The 22,886-nt window shown below is 40.7% G+C and overlaps 1 protein-coding gene across 5 annotated transcripts in view; it reads left to right on the top strand.

Annotated features, from left to right (window-relative positions):
- The window catches only part of MYRIP (myosin VIIA and Rab interacting protein), a 154,853-nt gene that overhangs the window by 98,126 nt on the left and 33,841 nt on the right, over positions 1 to 22,886 (top strand). For all 5 annotated transcript variants that reach the window (XM_081969804.1, XM_081969805.1, XM_081969803.1 and 2 more), the window contains 4 exons: positions 5,143 to 5,226; positions 12,197 to 12,294; positions 13,078 to 13,158; positions 21,129 to 21,306. In XM_081969804.1, coding sequence (XP_081825930.1) covers positions 5,143 to 5,226; positions 12,197 to 12,294; positions 13,078 to 13,158; positions 21,129 to 21,306 — 441 coding nt within the window. The remainder of the gene's footprint in view (positions 1 to 5,142; positions 5,227 to 12,196; positions 12,295 to 13,077; positions 13,159 to 21,128; positions 21,307 to 22,886) is intronic.

Consider the following 22,886-nt stretch of genomic DNA (forward strand, 5'->3'; position numbering starts at 1 on the left):
TTCAGGCGGGAGAATTTGAGTGTTCCTATTGGTTAATGCGCTGACAGCTGCAAGTATAAAAAAGCTGTCAGCGTGCTAGTTGTTTGTCTTGTTCTGGTTGCTGTTGAAAATAAACCTGTTTATTTATTTCTTAGATTTTTAGACCACCCCTCTCCCAGAAAGGGACTCACATTAACACAGAGCTGTTTCATTATCTCAGATGCTAATTACATTAAAGTGGGGATGATTCAGATTGTGGCAGGAGCCTTACCCCCTCTACCAGGAAGATATTTCTCCCCCTCCATGCCGATGCCGTTCTTACTCTTCTGGCATGGCTGATATGATTTCTGAGGCCATTGAACATGGCATTGCTGCTGCCCTTAAACACAGGCCCTCTAATCGTTCTGCTTCTCGCAGGTCTGCTTCTTCCTCTAGCTCCAGGCACAGGGATGGTGATCACTCGGCTTCATCGTCGAACGACCTACCCAGCACCTCCAACCAACAGTCGGTCTTTGGGGAAGAGGATTGCCCGACAAGAGATTCAGATCTATTGGAGGATGAGGGTCTTCCTCCCGATCCTCCTCCCTTTGTCGGTTTGTTTGCTCTCTCCTTTTCAAGGCCAGAAAGATCGCAGGCATTCCTTCTCCTAAGACGACTCAGACTGCGGAAGCAGACAAGGCTGACACCACCGATCCGCTCCTCACCCAGCCTACAGTGGAAAAGGAGGTGATCCCATCACCGCGGTTCTTCATAGACATTGTCCAGAATCAATGGGCATCTCCAGGTACCGCCCTCCTCCCCAATGCCTGGGATAAACGCCTGTACAATGTCTCTCCTGACCTTGCCAAGGCTTTGGAGGTACCTTCTATTGACTTACCTATCATTGCTCTTTCCTCTCCCAACACGGCCTCAGCAGCTCCTGAGGAAACGCTGCGACCTGAGGACAAGAGAATAGAACAAACTCTGGTCAAAGGCCACCAGGCCTCAGCTTGGTCTGTTAGAGCCAGCACCTCTGCTTCCTTCTTTAGTCGCTCTGCTCTCTTATGGCTGAGACAACTCCAAGCTCACCTTCCAGCCAGAGATTCTAAGGCTCGCAGGGACATTAACAAGATTAAGGTAGCCCTAGAATACACAGCTGATGCCTCCTTGGATGCGGCCCGGTTTGCATCCAAAGCCATTGCATCTTCCATCTCTACCCGCCGGCTTCTCTGGCTAAAACAGTGGAAGGCAGAAGCGCGAGCCAAGTGGAGGCTTGCTACCTCTCCTTATTCTTCATCACTTCTCTTTGGTCCTCCATTAGAGCCCCTTCTGGTAGAGTCCAAGGATAAAAGGAAGATCCTTCAACCGGCCACTAAAAAGCAGGAAGGTCGGAGCCAATCCTTTTACCGCAGGCAGCCCTTTTGTGGCCAGGATGGGCGTGCTTCCACCTCCTGTCCGCAATGACAGGCTCCTCCCAGACAGACCCCCTCCTTCTCCAATAGATCAGGCAGGATCAACCAGAGATCCCAGCCCACAAAACCTTTCAGGGACAATTCCAGTTGTTCCTTTAAGAGGCAGAAGTGAGTGCCTGGAAAATCTCCCAATAGGGGGACGTCTGGCGGCCTCCACGAATCATTGGGACGACATCACCAATGACTCGTGGGTCAGATCCACAATCAGATTTGGCCTTCTCCTGGATTTGCGCTCCAGCCCTCCGAACCACTTTGTCACATGCCCAATCTCCAGGGACCCTCAAAAAAGGCTCCTGGTAGAGCAGGCCGTTCACCATCTGCTCCATATTCGGGCCATTCAACCTGCGCCTACAGGCCAGGAAGGGTGGGGGTTTTACTCTCGTCTCTTTATCATACTGAAGTCTTCGGGGGGTTGGAGGGCCATCCTCGATCTAAAATTTCTAAATCAATTCATCAGGTACAGGAGATTCAAAATGCATTCTCTCCTGTCAATTCTGGAGAGTGTTCGCAGACACGATCTCCTAACATCAGTGAATCTCACGGAGGCTTACCTCCACGTGCCAATACACATGCGTCACAGACGGTTTCTCCACTTCGTTCATGCAGGCCACCACTTCCAATATCGGGCCCTTCCCTTCGGGCTGTCCTCAGCCCCAAGGGTTTTCACAAAGGTTCTTTCAGTCGTAGCCGCTCATCTGTGGGCTATGCCCATCCGGATATTCTGTTACCTGGATGACATCCTTTTGTTGTCCAGATTTCGTTTCCAGGCCCTTAGGGATCTCCAGGACACCCTTCAGGTGTTTCAGGATGTGGGTTCTTCATCAATCAGGAGAAAAGTCACTTCGTCCCCACGCTTCGCCTAGTGCACCTGGGAGCCCTCATAGACTCCTCTCAGGGGAAAGTCTTCCTCTCTCAGGACCGCCAGAGCAGTCTCAGGGAGTTAGCCAGGGAGGTACGAAGGAGGCAACGGGTCCGTCTTCTTCAGCTGTCTCAACTGCTGGGGAAGATGGTCTCCTGCTTCTCCATCGTCCTTTGGGCACGGCTTCACAGCCGTTGCCTCCAGTGGTTTCTTCTGCCATTCCAGAAGACCAACAGCAGCTTTCCTTAGTGCAAGTCAGCCTGACTCCAGAGGTTTTGTGTTCTTTGGACTGGTGGATCTCCCCAGCCATAGCTCAGGGATCTCTTTTCAGGGAACCTACACGTCTCATGGTAACGACGGACGTGAGTTTAACGGGTTGGGGAGCTCACCTGGAAAATCATGTGGCCCAGGGTCTTTGGACCAATTCCAACTTATTCCACAGTATGAATTGGCTGAAGTTAAAGGTCATCCACCTGGTCCTCCTCCATTTCTGGAACTCCCTTCACAACACCCACATGCTGATCTGGATGACCAAGGCGCATGTCAATCGCCAGTGGGGAACAAGAGCAGTTTCTCTCATGGAGTGTGCCTTTCACCTAGGGACTTGGGCAGAAGCCAACCTTCTCTCTCTACACACCGAGCACATCTCGGGGTCAGACAACACCACAGCAGACTGCCTGAGCCGCACAACGATCAACCCGGCAGAGTGGACCCTGAATTGCCGCATATTCCTTCAGCTGTCATCCAGGTACGAGACTCCAATCCTGGATCTCTTCGCAACTGCATCCAACCACCAGCTGCCCAGGTACCTGTCTCGATACACGACACCAGGCGTGGAAGGGACGGACGCCCTAAGGTGCAGGTGGCCTCGCGGTCTCCTATACACATTCCCTCCCTTCCCCCTGATTCAGAGGGTAATTCGGAAGGTGATAGAGGAAGAGGCCGAGCTCATCCTAATCGCACCCAATTGGCCACGCCGACCATGGTACGCAGACCTGATCAATCTGTCTGTGGAACCTCAGTGGCCTCTACCAATGATTCCGTCCCTCTTCCAAACTTTTGTCCTGCTCCGTCTCACAGGCTGGAGCACAAAAGGCACAAACTAGATGTCAGGCGGCGCTAAAGATCTACATCACCAAGACGGCAGTCTTCAGACTCAGCAAAGCCCTCTTCGTATCCTTCCACCCTACCAACAAGGGGCTGAAGGCTTCTCCATCCATGATTGGACGATGGATCAGGTCAGCCATTGTCAAGCTTACAGCATGCACCAACTCACTCCTCCACCTAACATTACGGCTCACTCCACGTGAAGCGCGGCTATGTCAGCGGCATGGGCGCGGCAGGCTTCGGTGGAGGAAATCTGCAAGGCAGCTATCTGGTCTACCCCTAATTCGTTTATGCGACATTACAAGGTGGACAGATATGCATCAGCAGATGCAGCCTTCGGAAGGTGGGTCCTCCAACAGGTTCTTCCTTCTTCCAGCTCCTAGGCCAGTCTCATGCCCTCCCAAGGACATCCCAGCTTTGGTACGTCCCATGCATGACCGCTGTCTCCACCAACTTGGGAGAATACGGCATTGGTTCTTACCTGATACGCCCCTTCTCTGGGCAGGTGGAGACAGCGGTGATCCCCACCCTTAGAGTCCTGGCCTACTTCGCAGGGAGGATCTGGGAGCATGTTGTGTAGTCACCGAAAGGAAAGCGATTGTTCACAGCACAGCAGTCTACTTATCTCCTTCGTCAAGAAAAGCGGGAGCATGCTCCACAGAGACAATGACATCACTTTGATAGACTCAGTTCTATTGGTTACTGACTGAGTTAACCCATGCATGACTGCTGTCTCCACCTGCCTAGAGAAGGGGCATATCAGGTAAGAACCAACACCCCATTTTCTTAATTACAAACAGTTCTTGGAATTTCTCACTTGTAATATTTCGTTTTTATTGAGCTGTTTCCATTTATAGAAGCCAAATGTGCAATAATGTGTATTGGCAGACTTCACAAATGATTGTGATTCAGCCACTGTCGGTCACAATATTTTGGATAAAGAACTGTAAGTCAGAAAATGTCTCATTGGTCATTTTAAGAAACAAGGAAGAATAAACCAAGAGCTAAGCAAGATTGTATTTTGGTTGCAAAGTGTATTTCCCTTTTTCATCAAATATGTTGGAGACACTTAGAAATTCAGTTTATGTGCCTGTGAAACATGACCTTTTTATCCTTTCAGACAAGGCTTCGTTTACTTTTCTGATTTGTGTGAGAGACCTCCTCTTACACAAATTTACATAAACAACTCTTTTCATTTTATTACCAACTGTGATCTGTTTCTTTTTTAATTCTTCCCAGAGCAAGACAATAATAATATTGTCTACTTCTTCCATTTGAGTAGAAGAGTGATTAAACACCTCGCTTTGCATGAAATGATGACCTTTAAAATTCATTATGTCAAGTATTTTTGTGCAATCCGTTTTTCTTAAATTCATGTTTTATTTTTTATGTCAGTCAACAATATTTAAATTATTGATGGACCCAATGTTGAGATTTGCCTTTATTCGTAGCTATAATGTATTTCTGAAGAAATTACAGGGATTTATACCTTTTTCTTGAAGGTGGGTTTAATGCTGTCCCTTTAGGTGATATTCGAATTACATCAGGCATTCCTAAATCATATTCGCTAGGAATTGTAGGAGGTGAAATGCAAAACATGTGGGATGGTGGTATGGTAATTACAGGCCGGTTCTAAAGATAACCCTTCTATCTATATGTTATATATTGATAAATTGGATGTTTCTTTTCTTTCTTTCCTTTTCTTTCTTTTCCTTTCCTTTCCTTTCTTTTTATTTTCTTTTCCAGAAGCAGGACATTTTTATGAAGGAACCACAGTAAATGAAGAAAGCAAATGTAACAGTGATTCAGTTTTCTACAAAAAGACAGAGGGTAGATGTTTAAATTTTACTGTTATTTTTATCTGTAAATAAAATATTTGAATTGCAGTGAAATAACATAGATTAATATATGTCATTAGTGGCAATAACGTAAAACATATTTATATTCTTGTACATATTTTTCTTTTCACCATATCTCACTTTTTTCCTATGAAAACATAGTACGTTTTGTACACTGAATAAGAATAGATGTCAATGCTGAACTGAATCTGCCAAAAGCCATTTTCCTGGTTCATTGTTGGCACACTGTATGGGAGTTAGGAGGGGGGGATGCATTGCTAGACACAACATTGAACTTTCTCATGAGAACCAATATCATCTCCCAGGTGATAGAGGGGGAAGGAGAAGAGTGCCAGAGGATCCCCACCAGTTTATCTGATTGCCCAACGTGACCAGTGACACTGGGGGGGAAGGGATGATTACTTATTTTAATTATGCTGAAACTGCAATAAAGATTCAAAGTTGGTTTTCAACCAAGTGCGCTGATATGATTTACCCAATAAAGAAATTGCTTGAAGGAGCGTCTGACCTCAGAATCCTGATTTGCTTGGGTTCATTATCTTGACATTAAACCAACTGCTGAATCCTGCCCTGAAGAATGGACAGTTCCTGGGGTCCTGCACACTGCCAACAGCTCCAGGAGGATGGAGAAGACTGAGGAAAGATTTTGAGATGGAAAAGAGGGGAGAGATCGTGGCCAACCCCAGGACAGTCTCAGTAGGAATTGTAGTGCCAGCTGATTAAGTGGTGGGTGTAGAGGCCACCCTCAGCACTAGACCAAAGGTCCAAGGGGAGCAGATAGAGCAGCAAGCAGTTCGAGAGAATGCCATAGCCACCATGGACCTCTACTATGTGGAAGGAGAGCTGGTTCATAGAAGGGTGCCGAAAGCTGCTGAAGTGGAATTCCCCTTGAGGTCCCCCCAGTCACCAACCGATTTGTTCCCGAGAAGGAAAGTGAAGAGAGCAGTGGAATGGGATGATCAGAGGGAATGGAAGTACCTGGCCACCTTCCATAACCCATCAGTCGAACAGCGGAGGATAAGATTTGATCACAGGGAAATCCATGATGCCTGCAACCTGTTTGTTCCCGCTGGCCTCAACTCACCGAAGCCCAGGACTGACTTGGATGGCAACAAGCCCTCCTCCTGGGCCATCAAGGGTAGTGAGCCCAGTTTTGAGATGCAATCCCCCACGGCAGCAAGGAGTGGTGAGCCCTAGCCCAAGGCAGAGTCCTCATCCCCAACAGCAGCAGGCTGTGAGCCATGGGGTCCAGCCATGGGCCCACATGGGTGGGTGGGTTATCCACCATGGCCCTATTACTCAATGCAGGGGTGGTTCCCTGACCTGTAGGCACCTCCCCCCTCCTCCACCCCCTGTGGACCTGCCACAGATGAAAGCCACATTTGACGGGATCCAGAGAAATTGGCATTCTTTCTCAACTCGAGGGTGTAGGCCCACCTGGACTGTTATGCCCCAGGCTGCCCATTGGAGGTGGCAATGGTGAATGCTATGGCCGCAAACATGGAGGGGGAAGCCACAGAATGGGTGACTAGACTCCACAATGAGGACACACCAGAACTGGGGAATATCATTGTTTTCCTGGAGGAATTGAGGGCCAGATTTGAAGATGAATTCCAAGCACTACAGGCTGAAATGGAGATTCAAGAAGTGAGGCAAAGGGGCCAACGAGCAAAGGAATATATCTGAGAATTCCCCAGAGTGGCTGGAAAATTGAGACATTGGCCAGACCGATTGCTGGTCTACCACTGCAAAGAGGGGCTCAACAAAGAGCTGCCCCAGGCCTGTGTTTACTAAGGAGTCCCCAAGTGGACCCAGCACTGATACTGGATAGCAATCGCGCTGGATCTTGAGCTGAAACAGTGTAAAAGGAAGGGAGCATCTGAGACGAAGCTAAAACGGAGCCAGGAGAGGTGCCATTTCGGATGATGGACGACCACACCTATGGTCATTAAATCCCCTCCTGTCATGCCCCAAACACCCATCAAGTGTTTCAGGTGTGACCAGCAAGGCCAGCAGGCAGCCAAGTGCTTAGTACCTGGACTCCAACCAAAGAGTAATCCACCAACCACAACCAAGCCAAAGAAACTGCAGAGAGGGGCCAAGTAAAACTAAGCCTGGCATGCCCAAGCTGTAGAAGTCGCCTCTTCCTCAAGTGAGGAAAAGGGAACTCCGGACGAGAAAGGCCAATAACCTGTGCTCTATGACAGCAAGCATGAAAATGAACATGACTCGATGGTAAGTGAGGTCATCTGCCCCTTTGCTATCCCTGCAAAAATCATGGTGTCCAAGGTACAAGGAGAGGTGGATGCCCTGATAGATTCAGGCTGCACCAATTGCCTAATCAGCCTGCCAATGGTGCTAAGATTGGGAATCTGAGCACAGAAACTGCCCCAGGCCATGAGATTTGAACAGGTGGATGGGTCACCAATAGGAAGATCCCCTGCAATGCACCTAATTAAGCCAGTGTGGCTAGAGATGGGCAAACACTGGGAGATCATTTGCTTTATAATAGTCCCAAAGATGGAGAGAGTGATCCTAGGGCTTTCCTGGTTGGACAAATGGGGCCCAAGATCTGATGGAAAGAGGGATGGAGGAAGATGAAGCTAGGAAGAGGACCTTCCCTTCCCTAAAGAAATTCCAGGGAAGGGACTGCCTGGCAAACCCCTATCCAAAAGAACAAGGAGTGGCTAAAGGCAACATCAGAAACCCCACTGGGCACTCAGCCAATCCCCAGGGAATATCAGGACCTGGCAGATGTGTTCAGCAAAAAGGAATGTTATGTGCTCCCCCCACCCCCACTGCTCCACTAACTGTGCAATCAAAATCTTATCAGGAGCAAAGCTCCCCAAACCCAAGATATTTATTCTTCTTTCCTTTAACAACTGCTCAAAATAAATCACTTGTAATAAGTTTGTAATCAGCCAAAAGTTCTTCTCTGCCTCCTGCTTTTCCAAATTGATTTATGGCGGTTGGTTAATTAAAATTTCCCGCACAGTCAAAGTTAAATTATCCATTATCAGTAAGAAGACGTGCTTTTTTCTTAATTATATAGCTGAAAGGAATTCAAACCAAGTAAAAGTATTGGTTTCTGTTTAAGATCCAAAACCAAATTTGGAGTTTATAATTGAGTGTGTTTGTCATTTCTCTGCTTTCTATTCTTCCGTTCGAAAACATTTCAAACAAAGAGCTTCTAGGGGGAGGCTGGTGTTACAACCCTCCACCTTTTCGTTTGGGAAAAAAAGTCCCTATCTGACCATCAATATTATTTATGTTCTCAAGATTTCTTTGCCTTTTCCAGGTGCAGTTTGTAGTTGTGAATTAAATAAATTATTTCACCAGGTCTTTCATCTCTCCCAGTCTCCTCCTCCTGTTTGATTTGCTTGACAAAAAGCCAGCATCTTGTCAGCCATGTTGATGGCTGCCGCCCTGACTCTGATTCATAGGCAAGTCTCTAACCCACGAGGGATCTGTTGCTTCCCTCAAGATATGATCAGATGTTGCCCTTCTTCGGTTCTGATTCAAAAGAATCTTCAGAGATGGTTTGTCAGACAGGGTTCATGTGAGACTCTTAAGAGCTCACACCTCCCACATCTGTCCAGCTGGAGAACTTACTGTCTTCTCAGGTTTTTTACATTTTTGCCCGCAATTAATCCCCTCATTTGCTAAAATAGCCTTGCCAATCACCGAATTGATAAAAACGGGGAGCCCCCTCAAGCCATGATCTGGTCAGCCACTAGAATGGACTATGGATTCCAGAGAGCATTTGAGGTACTCAAACAACTGTTTGCAGAGCAACCAGTCCATAAGCATCCAAACCCCGAGGAACTGTTTGTCATCCAAGTAGATGCCAGTGATGTAGCCATGGGAGCAGTGCTCCTCCAAAAAAATCAAGATGGAAATCTACAACCCTGTACCTACATCTCTAGGAACTCACTGACCCTGAAAAGGCGATGAGCAGTGTGGGAAAAGGTGTTTGCTATCCAATGGACCCTAATAACCTGGCACCAGTTTCTCAAGGGGAGTAAAGTGCCATTTGAGGTTGGGACTGATCACAAAAACCTGGAGACACTTAGAACCCCTCGGAAACTTTTGCCCAAACAAGTCCGATGGGCATAGTACTTTAATTGTTTCAATTTCACACTGAAGTATATCCCTGGGGGAAATATTCTAGCAAACACTCTGTCCTGAATGCTGCAGTACAAAAGCAACAGTGAAGAAGTGATCAATACCATCCTCCTCCTCACATAAAAGATAGCACAAGCCATTACAAGACAGCAAACCCAGAAAACATCAGAAGAGCTCGGGGAAGAGTTCCACCAGAAACTTAAATTTAAGTTAAAAGTCTGACTCCTGGCTGAAGGACAGAGAGGAACTGACATGGAAGGGGTTTAAGTTGTGCATCCCCAGCACCTTCCAAATTCAATTGCTACAAAAAAGCCATGATGTTAAACAAACTGGCCATTTTGGATTCCTAAAAATAGGACACCTGACCAAGAGACAATTCTGGTGGCTGGGAATGAAAAAAGACATTGAGTTACATAAAAAGCTGTGCCATATGCTTGGCCATAAAAAAGAGTCAAGTGGCTGAGCCTTCACAACCCTGGGAAGAGATCACAATAGACTTTATAGTAGAACTTCTGGAAAGTGGGGGAAATCCATAATTTGGACCGTAACCAACCTTTTTTTCCAAGCAGGTTCATTTTGTAGTCTGCTCTGGTCTCCCCTCAGCTCAGAAACTGGCCAGACGGTTCCTGAAACATATCTACTGGCTGCATGGCATTCCAAGGCAAATCATTTCAGATTGAGTGGTCCAGTTCACGGCAAAATTTTGGAGGGAGTTTGTAAGACTGATTGAGTCCTCCCAAGGACTTAGCTCAGCTTTTCATCTGAGTACAAATGGGGTGGCTGAACATACAAATGCAACGATAAAGCAGTATTTGAGATGTTATATTAACACCAGCAAACTAATTGGGCACACCTATTGCCGTTTGCTGAAGTGGTGTATAAGAATGGAGTCCACAGCAGCACAGGACTCATTCCCTTTAAGGTAGCTATGGATAGAATTCATTCCCATGACAGAGCTTCCCTGAGAACCCCCCTCTCCAGTCAACTAAACAAAGTAGATGGGCTCACTACAAAATGCTTGGGGAAATGTGAAGAAGGCACTAGCCAAAGCTGCAGAAGCACAAAAGATATAGGGAGATAAGAGATATTCCCCCCCAAAACCATTTCACATAAGAGAGAAAGTTTACCTCTCCACCAAGTACTTAAAATTGAAATTTCCATGTAGAAAACTGGGTCCCAAATTTATAGGACTTTTACCCATCATAAAAATCATTAACCCAATCAAGGTAGAGCTAAAACTTCTATGCCTGTTAGGGAGAGTGCATCTGGTTTTCCTCAGTAGCTTATTGAAACCGGTAATGAGATCAGCACTCCAGCCAGCTGAACAAGCTGCTCTGGATCCGATCATGGTGGAAGGAGAACCCCATTATGAAGTGAAAAAAATCTTAAACTCTAGATTACAAAAGGAGAAGCTTAGTGCAATGGAAAGGCTACCCCCTTATCAGAAGCTACCTGGATGAAGTGTAAGGACATGAAGGCAGAAAGATTAATTAGAAAATTCCATGAAAAGAACCCCCACAAACTGAATAAGCACTTGTGGATGGGAGGGGTGGATAAAAGCAAGACTAAACTATTTATATCAATGTTTTCCAGATATTTCTCACCCATTAGGGGGAGCCAACTGTCAACACTGAACTGAAGCTGCTAGAAGCCATTTTCCTGGTTCATCATTGCCACATTGTATGGGAGCGGGGAGATTGGAATGCATTGCTAGACACAACATTGAATTTTCTCGTGAGATACCAAGATGATCTCACAGGTGATGGAGGGAGAAGGAAAAGAGTGCCTGAGGAGCCCACCAATTTATCTGATTGGCCAACATAATTAGCAACACTGGGGAAGGAGTGCTTATTGATTTTAATTATGCTGAAACTGCAAGAAAGATTCAGTTAGTTTTCAACCAAGTGTGCTGATGTGGTTTACCCAATAAAGAAGTTGTTTGAGGGAACATCTTGCCTCAGAGTCCTGATTTGCTTGGGTTTGTTAGTCAAAATCTTGACATTAGATTTGTGTACCCTCTAGAATGAATGACTTATGTTGCAAGTGCTATTTATAGCATTCAACATTTTTGAATGAACATTGAAAACATTTTTTGATGGATGAAATTTGCTTTACTGAGCTTCTGATATAATTGTTTTTAATGGCAATGTATTAGCACACACACTGTTTTCTAATCTAGTTAGCGATCTAATTATAATTAAAAGGGTTTCTATATTTTTTTGTGTTAAAAATATATTTTATTTGGGCACAAACTATCATGGTTGACTCTACATAGCCCCACTTGCAACCAGACAACTGTAACAGGAGAGCGGGACAGAAGACATTGGAATGTAAGGGAGGTTTGGGAGGGAAATTTGGAATGCAAGTGTGCTGACTGGAAGCTTAAGATAGACCCAACACCTCTAGGTCACTCAGCTGAGGAAGCCCAAGGCACACAGATCGCTCCCAAAATAAAGATAGTGCAAATGAATCCAAAGGGGAAAGGGAGAGTTTTCCTATACTGTTTTCAAGTGAATCATTAGAACTGGCTTTTCTACTTCTGTAACTACATGGAATCTTCAGTAAAGTTATACTCTTGGTTAAAAAAAAAAGTCTCAGTAGTTTCCCTTGCTGAATAACCTAGTGAGACAGTTGACATTCACTGGCTAGAAGAAATATTGTATAATACTAAAAGAAAAAAAAAACTTTACTTGGTTTGCAGCAATGAATTGTTGATGGGAGGATCTCTTTTTTGGGAAAGCAGTTGTAGGCTTTCTATCTTAATTATCTTTTCTCTTGTATAAATGTCATGAGTACTTTTTACCTTCCTTGCTTAGGACATAGCATGTTAAGAACTGTTGCTGTAGCCTTGCATGTTGCAGAAGAAGTAATAGAAGAAGTTATTTCCAAGGCAGGGATATACAGTTGCAGCTTGGTAAGAAAGATTTTTTTTCCCATTTAATAAAAAAAATATTCCTTCTAGTAATATGCATTTCTTGCTCAATTAGAAAAGGCAAGTACATTTACAGGCCAATATTACTACAGTTTATTCTATTCCATTATTTTATTTTATTCCTTTTCATTTTTAATTATTTTACATTTCATCATATTAATATTCATATACCATTTCCCTCCTTCTCTTTATTATCACAGCAGCAATATTTATTTTTCTGCATTCTTTCTCCGAAGTCTCCACAAGTAAAAGCAGGCAATATATTATCTATTCTACAAGACAAGAAACATACAAAAATCAAAAGTATAATTTATTTTTAAAAATAATTGCTATTCCTGAAACATTTGGTTGAACAGATAAGTGTTCAATTATCATTAAAAGAAGACATCAGGAAGACGAGCTAAAGTTTCCTTGGTATTCAATAATTAGTACATAAGAAGAGTCTTCCCAAATAATATATAATTCAAAAACAAATCAAAAAATTGTTCAACTTTTATAAATGCATTTATACAAAAATGTGTATACATGCATACCTTATCTCCTACCAATGTGGCCATAGACAGGTGAACAAATCCTGGAATGACTGATACACATACACACACAAACACACACACACTGAACAATTAAGCAGATCCCTTGTATTTATGCGGGTAATTGATTTAATTTTGCAAAATGGGATTTGTTTTATAATATTTTTAAACCATTATGGACGTTTTATAATTTGAAATTTTTGAGTATTAATGCTTACCTGCATATCTTTTTGAGGACAAACAGTATGAAGCTTGTTATTTGCAAGATCATAAAGAAGAACTGATAGAAGAGCTTGCTACCACTATTGTCCAGAAGGTATGATGCAAGGATTGCACTGTTTAGATGAATTTATCATTAAGAATACTAATGTATGTCTTTTTAATATTAATTTGCATTTTACATAATTTATTACAAATTGTAAGTTCACAATATTTTTAATCACATTCTAATCACTAGTAGGGGATTACATAGAATGTATTGATTTATACAAGGATTTCCGGCTTTAATTTGATACTTTTGTTCTAATGAAGTATTTTGCCAAAAGTGGCCAAAACTATTTTTTATTTTAAAAGTTTTTTTTTAATATTAAACATAAAAATTCAATGTTTATATGAACAGTGTGCTGTCTGAGTACAGTTGTTCTTGAGAAATAGTATTATTATTAATAATAATATTCATAACAATGATAAACACCAATGATATAGCATAACATTAATGATAATATAATAATAATAATATAATAATAATAACAGCAGCCATTTAATAAATCTTCAGTATAGTTAATAATTTCCTTATGCTTTTAAGTTTCTATCTTCTGTTTTTGCTAGTTAGCCATTGATAAACAAATCCCATGTTAAAAAGTATTCAGTTTCTTCCTTCCTAATTTTGAATGTTTGTCTATCCATTTCTGCACATTATAATATTTTGATCTATAGGGATCTTTTCATTTTTCCATTGTTGTACAAACACAATTCTAGCTGCAGTTAACACATGTAAAATTAAATATGTATTCCCTTTATTATATTTTTCTGGTAGAATACCCAACAAAATATTTCTGGCTTTAGATTTGTGTGTTGCTTTACTATTTTTTCTAACCATGTGTTTATTTTTGTCCATTACTTTTGTGCCTTTGGGCATATGATAGTACAAACCCAGTATCTGATTATATTTCCAATACTTAGCAGACATATTCTTAAACATCTTTGCCATCTATAAATGCCATCTGTATAAAACATTTTATATAAACTTTCTTTATATGCAGTTGACATTGTTAATTTAGAATTCCCATCCTACAATTGATGTAACTATAGTATAACCAAAAATTTGGCCCATACTATCATTGTTTCCTTTACTTGCTCTTCTTCCATTTTAATATTCAGTAGATAGTATAAATTTTTTTAAATTGGTTTATCATCTGTTCCTTTTAATATATGATCCAGTTCTGTTGGTTCTTTATAAAAACCATACATTTTAGCATCTTTCTCATATCTTGATTGCATTTGTACATGTGGCCACTATGCCAAGTCAATCCCTTGACTATTCAGTTCTTGCTTAGTTTTAAGTTCCCCTTTTTCATTCAAAATGTCCTTATTTCTTGTAATGTTTTCCATGTTAACAACATTTGGATGTATCAGTTACTCCATCGTGGAGAGCCAGACTGGTATTTTCAAATAATGTTTTTATTTTATTTTTGCCTACATTAACAATAATGCATTTCTAACATAATGTCTTTGAAAAATCCATGTATATTGTTTTTCCCATACAATAAAAAGGTGTGCCACTCCAGTTGCACATCACATCCCTCCAGTGTTAATAATCACCCATGCCTCAAATTTATCCATTATTTCACCCACAGAAGCCTGATAGTAAAACTCCCAATCTGGCAATCCAAAGCACCCTTTGTTTTTGGAAGCTTGTAACATTTTCAGACTTATTCTTGCTCTTTTTCCCTTGCCAATTATATTTTGACATTATTTTATTTAATTCCTCAAAATATTTTTCCCCAGCTTTATCAGTATTGTTTGGAACAAATATAGTAATCTTGGCAAAATATTTATTTTTATAGTAACTATTCTTCCTATCAAAGATAGTTATAGATTTTGCCACTTCTCCAAGTCTAATTTGATTTGTTGCAGTAATTTGATAAAGTGACAACATTAGTGGACCAGAAGAATGCTGTCGATATAATTTACTTGGACTTCAGTAAGGCATTTGATAAAGTAGATCACAACCTACTACTAGATAAAATAGAAAAAAATGTGGGTTAGCCAGCATCACCACCAGATGGATTCATAATTGACTAACCAACAGCACTCAACACAATGAAACTGCATCTATATGGAGGGAAGTATGCAGTGGAGTACCTCAAAGTTTTGTTTTAGGCCCAGTACTCTTCAACATCTTCATCAATGATTTGGATGAGGGGATAGATGGGGAACTCATCAAATTTGCAGATGACACCAAGCTAGCAGGAATAGCCAACACTCTGGAAGATAGTCTTAAGATACAGAAGGATCTTGACAGATTTGAACATTGGGCACTATCTAACAGAATGAAATTCAGTGGTGAAAAAAGTATTCTATATTTAGGCAAGAAAAACAAAAATGCCTAGGTACAGTATATGTGGTACCTTGCTCAATAGTACCAACTGTGAGAAGGATCATGGAGTCCTAGTAGACAACCATTTAAATATGAGCCAATAGTGTGCATCAGATGCCAAAAAAGCCAACACAGTTCTAGGCTACATAAACAGAGGGATAGAATCAATATCACGTGAAGTATTAATACCATTTTATAACATCTTGGTAAGGCCACTTTTGGAATACTGCATACAGTTTTGGTCACCACGATGTAAAAAAGATGTGGAGAATTCTTAGATATTTCTCTTTCTTAACTATTTGAATACCTGTCTTCTTCATTAAATCTTTTTTCTGTTTATCTGTAAAATTTTTAACCAATATTTTAGTTTTCTCTTCATTTATTTTCAATCCTGCAACTTCACTATAATCCTCCAAATTTTTTTTATTAATTTGGGTCCAGTTACTTGTGGTTCTTCTCAAAACTGTTTTTTGATAATCCATAAACAATGAACACACTAACGGATAAGGAGAATTTAAACTTTATTGTTTAGCTGTAACAAGTAAATTATCATATTTTCAGAGTATAAGACGCACCGGAGTATAAGACACACCAAGGTTTTGAAGAGCAAATTTTTTTAAAAAAGTTTTTGCACTTTGCAAACCTCCCAAAAACGACCCGTTTTTCACGAAAACAGGTCCACCCCCCCTCAAATGCATGAATAGCCTTTAGGGGGCTTGCAGAGTGCTCCTGGTGGTGCCCCCCCCAAAATGAGCAAAAAAGGCCTGTTTTTTGCAAAAACGGGCCTGTTTTTTGTCAAAATAATTGCATGCACTGTCTTTAGGAGGCTTATAGAATATTCCTGGGGGCTGGGGGGCACAATTGAGCAAAAAACAGCCCATTTTTCACTCATTTCTGCCTTCCCTAGCCCTCAGGAGCTCTCTGAAAATCTTCTACAGGCTCTGCACGACCATTTTGGTGAAGGGGCGGGATTTCAGGTGGCAAAAAATGCTGTATTCAGTGTATAGAATACACCCAGATTTTCAGCCTCTTTTTTGAGGGATAAAGGTGCTGCTTATAATCCGAAAAATACAGTAAACAGAAACCCACAAAAAAGCAATGTACCAACAAGATGATCTCTCTTTAACTGCTGGGAACTTTATTTCTTGCAGCAAAGATACTCCAAGGCCTTTGGTGCCCAGCATTGAGTGCTCATGTCTTTGCAGACGCTCCATCTTAATGAACAATTTGGCACAAAATTTTCATGGACTTGCTTCTCTGATCAAAAGATTTGCAAAACCTCACCTTGACTAGATAACTCTGGGATGGGAGTCAAAATTCTGATAAGCTTGTCTGAAGAATATCCCACACTTTTTTAAAGCAAGAATGAAAGAAATAAGCAGGTTCAGAATGAGCTATAAACTTCTAGACTTATCCCAATATTAAGGGAAAATAAAAATATATCATTAATGGTTTGAAATATAATAATTTTCTGCAATGCCGCTACATGAAATGATGAACTAAATGGTTTCATTTTAAATTATATTCTTCTTGATTTGAAGCAGCATCTTCAAACTGCATGTGTATTCTCTCTCTTCTCTGAAGACTTCTGATTTTATACAAAATTGAAAAAGAGACAGACAGTCTGTTTCCTCTTTTGTTGATATAACTAATTTAACTCTTCATTGTTGCCATCTAATTTGTTTTGACAGCAAATTACGTTTTCTTTCTTGTTTCTATCAGAACTGAGGTTTTGAATTTTGCCTGCTTTTTCTCCAGACAGTGATTTAAAATCATTATCCAAACTCTTTACCAGATTTAACAAATCATTAGAAATATCAAAGAAATCTATTAACATTCTAAACAGGAATATTTCTCTTTTTAACATGATAATTCTTATTTTAAATAAATTTATATTTTAACAAGTGAAACTTTGGACGAAATGTTTGTCCTACTCTGATTAAAATATGATATCGCTTTTAGACCAGGCAAAATATCTTTACTTATGACCATAATAAAGATTTGATTTGAAATGCCTTCAAAAATCCTAATATGTTTATGATTTATATAAAATGCTATCATATCTGTTTTAATGAATAGTATTTTACAAATGCTGCTTATCAGCAACAGTTGGTGCTTTAGTTCTTTTCTTTATATTTCACATATCAAATTTCACATACACGAGAATAATCCATATTATTGTACTTTACCAATTTAAACATTATAACCACTACCCAATGTACTTTTTATAATGTACTTTTTGTATGTAGATTTAAATGGTGGTGATAAAAAGCTTTCAAGAACTAAAGCAAAAATTAAAAAGACAACTTTAAGATACTGTATATGTTTCAAATCTTAATGGAACCATTCTAAATTACTAGTAATGATTTATTATGAAATATATATTTATTAGTATGCATATAGTTTCATTTTCAACTTTCTACAGATTATAAGGAAGCCGATAGTCAAAACTGAGCAAGTGGAACCTGGCTTTGAAAGGCCACAGTTCATGAGCAACAAAAATGTGACATCTGCTTTGTCCCCAAAACAGAACATGCTGACTTTTCAAAGGAGTCATAGGAGATCATATGCATTATGGATAAGCTACTAAATTTGAAAATACCTCTTTCAAATGCTTTTTGCAGTCTTACTTCTTCTTAGAAATCTTTGCAACTGTGTGGATTCTGTCTTCACAATCACATAAGTATTAGGCAATATAGGTAGTCCTCGACTTACAACCACAATTGAGCCCAGGATTTATGTTTGTTAAGTGAGTATAAATATATATTGTTAAATGTGTTAAGTGAATTTTGCCCCATTTTACCATTTTTCTTGCCACATTTGTTAAGTGAATCACTTGTGTCAAGTGTTAAATTAGTAACACAATGTTAAGTGAATCTATCTTTCCCATTGACTTTGCTTGCCAAAAGGTTTGCAAAATATGGTCACATGACTCCAGGACACAGGAATGTCCTAACTATGATTCAGTTGTCAAGCATCTGAATGTACCTCACGTGACCATAGAGATGTTGCAACGGTCATAAGTGTGAAATGGTCATAAGTCACTTTTTTCAGTGCTGTTGTAATTTGAATGGTCACTAAATGAACTGTTGTAAGTCAAGGACTACCTGTAAAGGAAATCTATCAGAAATTTGGATAGATGATGGATCTGAATATAAAGTTTTTAGAAGAACATTCCAAATCCCTGATCTGTTTTGTATTTGCCTTCCTTAATGGACTGCAAAACGCTAACTTTAAATTTTTATGCTTGCTTTATTCCTTTTGTTATCTACCAAACCATCTTATTTTTTCTCATGTTCTTAGTTTTAAATTTACTGTGTCATGTTTGGCCCAGAGATTATAGGTAGCATACAAATGAGTAAGAATTATAATTTTGTTATGCTGCCATCTGCTGACTTAGTTTGCCATTGGCACCAATAATTTAAAGAAAAAACATGAGAAAGAAAAATTTATGGATAAATAAAACTGTAGCTTTTTGTTTAATTTGGAAGATTTGAAAAAAAAAGTTTGCTGAAGATGTAAATAATCAATTCCTTTCCTTTACAATGTTAAATATTTTATAATGCACCTGCAATAAATAAATCCTTCATTTAGTTTTCCTAAATACTGGTTCTAATTTGTCATCATCCTTTTGGACTGGACAGAGTACTCCAAATTAGATTCGATTAATAAAGAGTGGAATGAAATCATTATTTCCCATGATCTCTCATGATAAATTGAAAGACAAAAAAGAAATTGAAAGACAAAAAAGATGAGTATAAAAAGTAGAAAGAGGGGGACATAACTAAGGCAGAATATCAGCAAATAGCCCGAGCCTATAAAGATGAAGTGAGGAAAGCTAAGGCTCACAATGAAGACAGGCATGCCACAAAAGTAAAAAATAACGTAAAAGCTTCTTACATGTTAAAAACAAGAAAAAAGTTAAGGAAACAATTGGTCCATTGCTGGGAGAAAGTGGCAAGGAACTCTCCTTTTCTTCGGGAGAAAGTGAAACTGACTCAGATGACGGCCACTTGGTAAGTCCCCAGTCGGGCCCCATGACCATCCCAGTAGAATTAAATTGGAGCCCAGGGGAAGATGCTGGCCCTTTTAGACTCTGGATGCACCCGATGTGTAATAGTGGAGGTGGTGGAGAAAATGGGTTTAAGACTGAGAACTTTGAAAGTACCCATTGTCTTTTGCCAGTTGGATGGGTCAGTGGCTGGGGGGAGGGCATTTTGTAACCAAACCAGTGGAAATGTGGATGGGGGACCACCAAGAATCCTTGAGTTTCATCGTGGTACCAGGGATGGAATGGCTCTTTATACTGGGATTACCTTAGAATCCTCATGTGAACTGTCGGAAAGGGTGCCTACGCATCCATTCGGCTAAGCCGATGGAAGGGGTGGGAAAGCCAGATCTCCCTGAAGCGATGAAAGAGTTACTGATGAGTGCTCTAGAGATTCAACAGTAAGAGACAGATGTGAAGGCAAATGAAAGAATTAGACTAAATATGAGTGATGTGAGGGGATACAAGGGAGAAGCATGGGAGATTTGTCCAAAGTTAATAAGAGTTGAAATACTAAAAAGAGCAAGAGATGATAGATAGATACGTAATACCTTTCAATATGGGTATTGGTTTATTAGGGGTTAGGAAAAAGAGGTAGGAAGTAGAAATTGGGAAAATATTACTATGTAAACTGCTACATAATATAATACATTATAATTACAATGTATACATAAATGTTAGAAGTTGAAAGATTATTATTATGTATACCTAAACAGCATTATCATTGTTATTAGTATCGTGCATAAAGTAAATTGAACCAAACAATATATTCATAAATGTTAAAGAGAAAAACATAAATAACATTATACATATAAAAAAAAAGACATTTAGCAACTGGTTCATACTTATGACTGTTGTAGTGTCCCGGGGTCATATGATTACTTTTTGCAACCTTTTGACAAACTTAGTGAATGGGAAGCCAGATTCACTTAACAACTGTGTCAAGAAATGTGGTAAATGGGGTAAAACTCACTTAACAACATAAATTTTGGGCTCAATTGTGGTCATAAGTTGAGGACTACCTATATTATGGTAATTTGAAAAATTGTGAAGGTGTCATTCTTCAAGTGTGTCTTTATGGGTCAGCGGTAGATATTCTTTGTGTGATTTATGTTGTAATATTTTCTTGGGTGGTTCTGCTGTAATGTTTTAAGCTTTTTAAAAAATTTAATTATTATAAAATGATTGGTAATGTTTTAAGTTTATGTTATGGATATTTTATAATTGCATTATTGTGGCTATGCATGAGAGAATTCCTTAGTAGATTACAATGTATATAATTCATAATTAAATGCATTAAAGTAATGTTGAAATGTTATTCTGTTAATAATATTCCCAATATTTATTTGTTTTTTAAAATATAATTCTACTTTCAGGAAGGCTTTCAGAATAGCTTAACATATAATCAGAAAAAAAAGGCGAGTCTCATTTCCTATCGATCATTTAAAAGAGATAACTTCAACAGGGAAAAAGCTATATAAAAGGGGAAAGCAGTCACTGATTATGGTAATAGGCTAAGGAGAAAACAGTCTATATCATTGGGTGATGGATATATCTTGCTTTCCATTTTTTGTGCAATTTGAGAAAATGGCTCCTGTCCAAGCTTGCATTTCCTAAAGTTACACATTTTTATATACAGAGATCCCAGTCTGCATTTTCACTGACTAATGAAGCTACAGCCCAAGACCCAATTCTCACATCATCAGTGTTTGAATCTACCTTGAGAGAACCAAAAGGCCAAATCAAGAAACAAAAGCACAGGCTGTCTACATTTCCCAGCTGGAAGAGTGTGGACCAATTAAATGAACCAAATAAAGGTCTGTAATGCTTGTATGATATTACTTGGTTCTGCAAAAAAGAAATAGCTATTTTTCATGTTCTTTTAGAATGGAGGAAAGAAGAAGGAATCAGGCAGATCAACAATCTGCAGACTGAGAATGGTCACTGCTTTGTCATTTTCTTTTTAAAATAACTATTAAATTTTGAAAACAATGAACAGCATTTCTGTAAAATATTCCAAAGTATTTTTGGAGTATACGATGCACCTTAATTTGGGGGGAGGAAAATAGGATAGGAAAAAATAGCTTCTGCCTGTGCCTTCCAGCATCCATCGGTATTAATCTGGCTAGCATTCTTGCGGCAAACAGCAAATGACCTGGTCAGCTTCAGCACGTTATTGCAGCCTGATTCAGCAAGAGCAGCTGATTGGTGGATGGAATACTCCCAATCAGCTGTTCCAGGCTACAGGGATTGCCACAGACCATCGCCACCTCTGTGCCTCGCATTTTCGGGTGGTTCCAGGTGACAGGGATCCTCACTTCCACTTGGATTTTGATAAGGAGCAGCACAGATCTTTTTATCCATTTAAAACAAACCTTATCACCCTACGTGCATTTAACTGGAGCAGGTGGGGTAGGGTGTTTGTGATTTTCATGGGGGAAAGAAGAGGGACTTGGCATTGAAGTCTCCACTCCTGAGATGCCCTCGTCTTCCTACCCATAGCTGTAGGCATTGAAAGTCTGGCTTTCTCGCAGCATGGCCCGATAGAGACGCAGCACTTCAATTCTTCTGGACACTGTCATCTCATAAACACGCTGCCCTGTACCTTTGCTGGCTCAGTCAGAGCCTGATTCCCGAAGTGGCCTGGGGAAGCACAGAGATTGGGACTCGGCGAAGCGGGCACTGCACAGGAGGCGTAGGGCAAGGCGGCTACCCCTACTTCAGACAATCCAGATGGAGGGCAATCGGCTTCTGTTCTTGACCCAGGAGACAGATCTGGCCAGTAAGAAAGGGTGCATGGCTCTGCAATGTGCATCGGGAGAAGAAAGCATTTTTGGGTGGCAGCATCAACCGCACAACCAGTTTTTGGAATTGGGGAAGGAATTGCGGTGCTGCCCCCCGAAAACACTTTCCTCCCTGATTTCAAAAATGGGGCATGCGGAGGCCAAAAAAGTGCATTGCATTTCAGGCAGAGGGCAGTTCCAGCCCGTGCTGCCACTTGAAAATGCCTCCTCGCCAGATCTGCTGCCTGAAACACCATGCACTTTTATGGCCTTCCGCACATTCCATTTTAGGAATCAGGGAGGAAAGCGTTTTCAGGCAGCAGCAGCACGATCCCTTCCCTGATTTCAAAAATAGGGCGTGTGGCCAGCACTGCAACCCAAAAATGCTTTCCTCCCCCAATGCACATCACAGAGCCGTGCACCCTCCTTCTCCGCAAACTTACCTCCTCTTTCTTCCTGGCCAGATCCATCTCCTGGGCCAGGAGCAGAAGCTGACCGCCCTCCACCTGGGTCATCTGGAGAAGGGGTAGGCAGAGCGGCGAGCCTCCTTGCTCCTTTTGCAAACAAAAAGACCTGGTTCTAATGTAAAGCTGTGGTCATTCTTTCCACCAAAA

The sequence above is a fragment of the Natrix helvetica genome, assembly GCF_964273705.1.
Source record: "Natrix helvetica genome assembly, chromosome: Z".
Classification (NCBI taxonomy): domain Eukaryota; kingdom Metazoa; phylum Chordata; class Lepidosauria; order Squamata; family Natricidae; genus Natrix; species Natrix helvetica.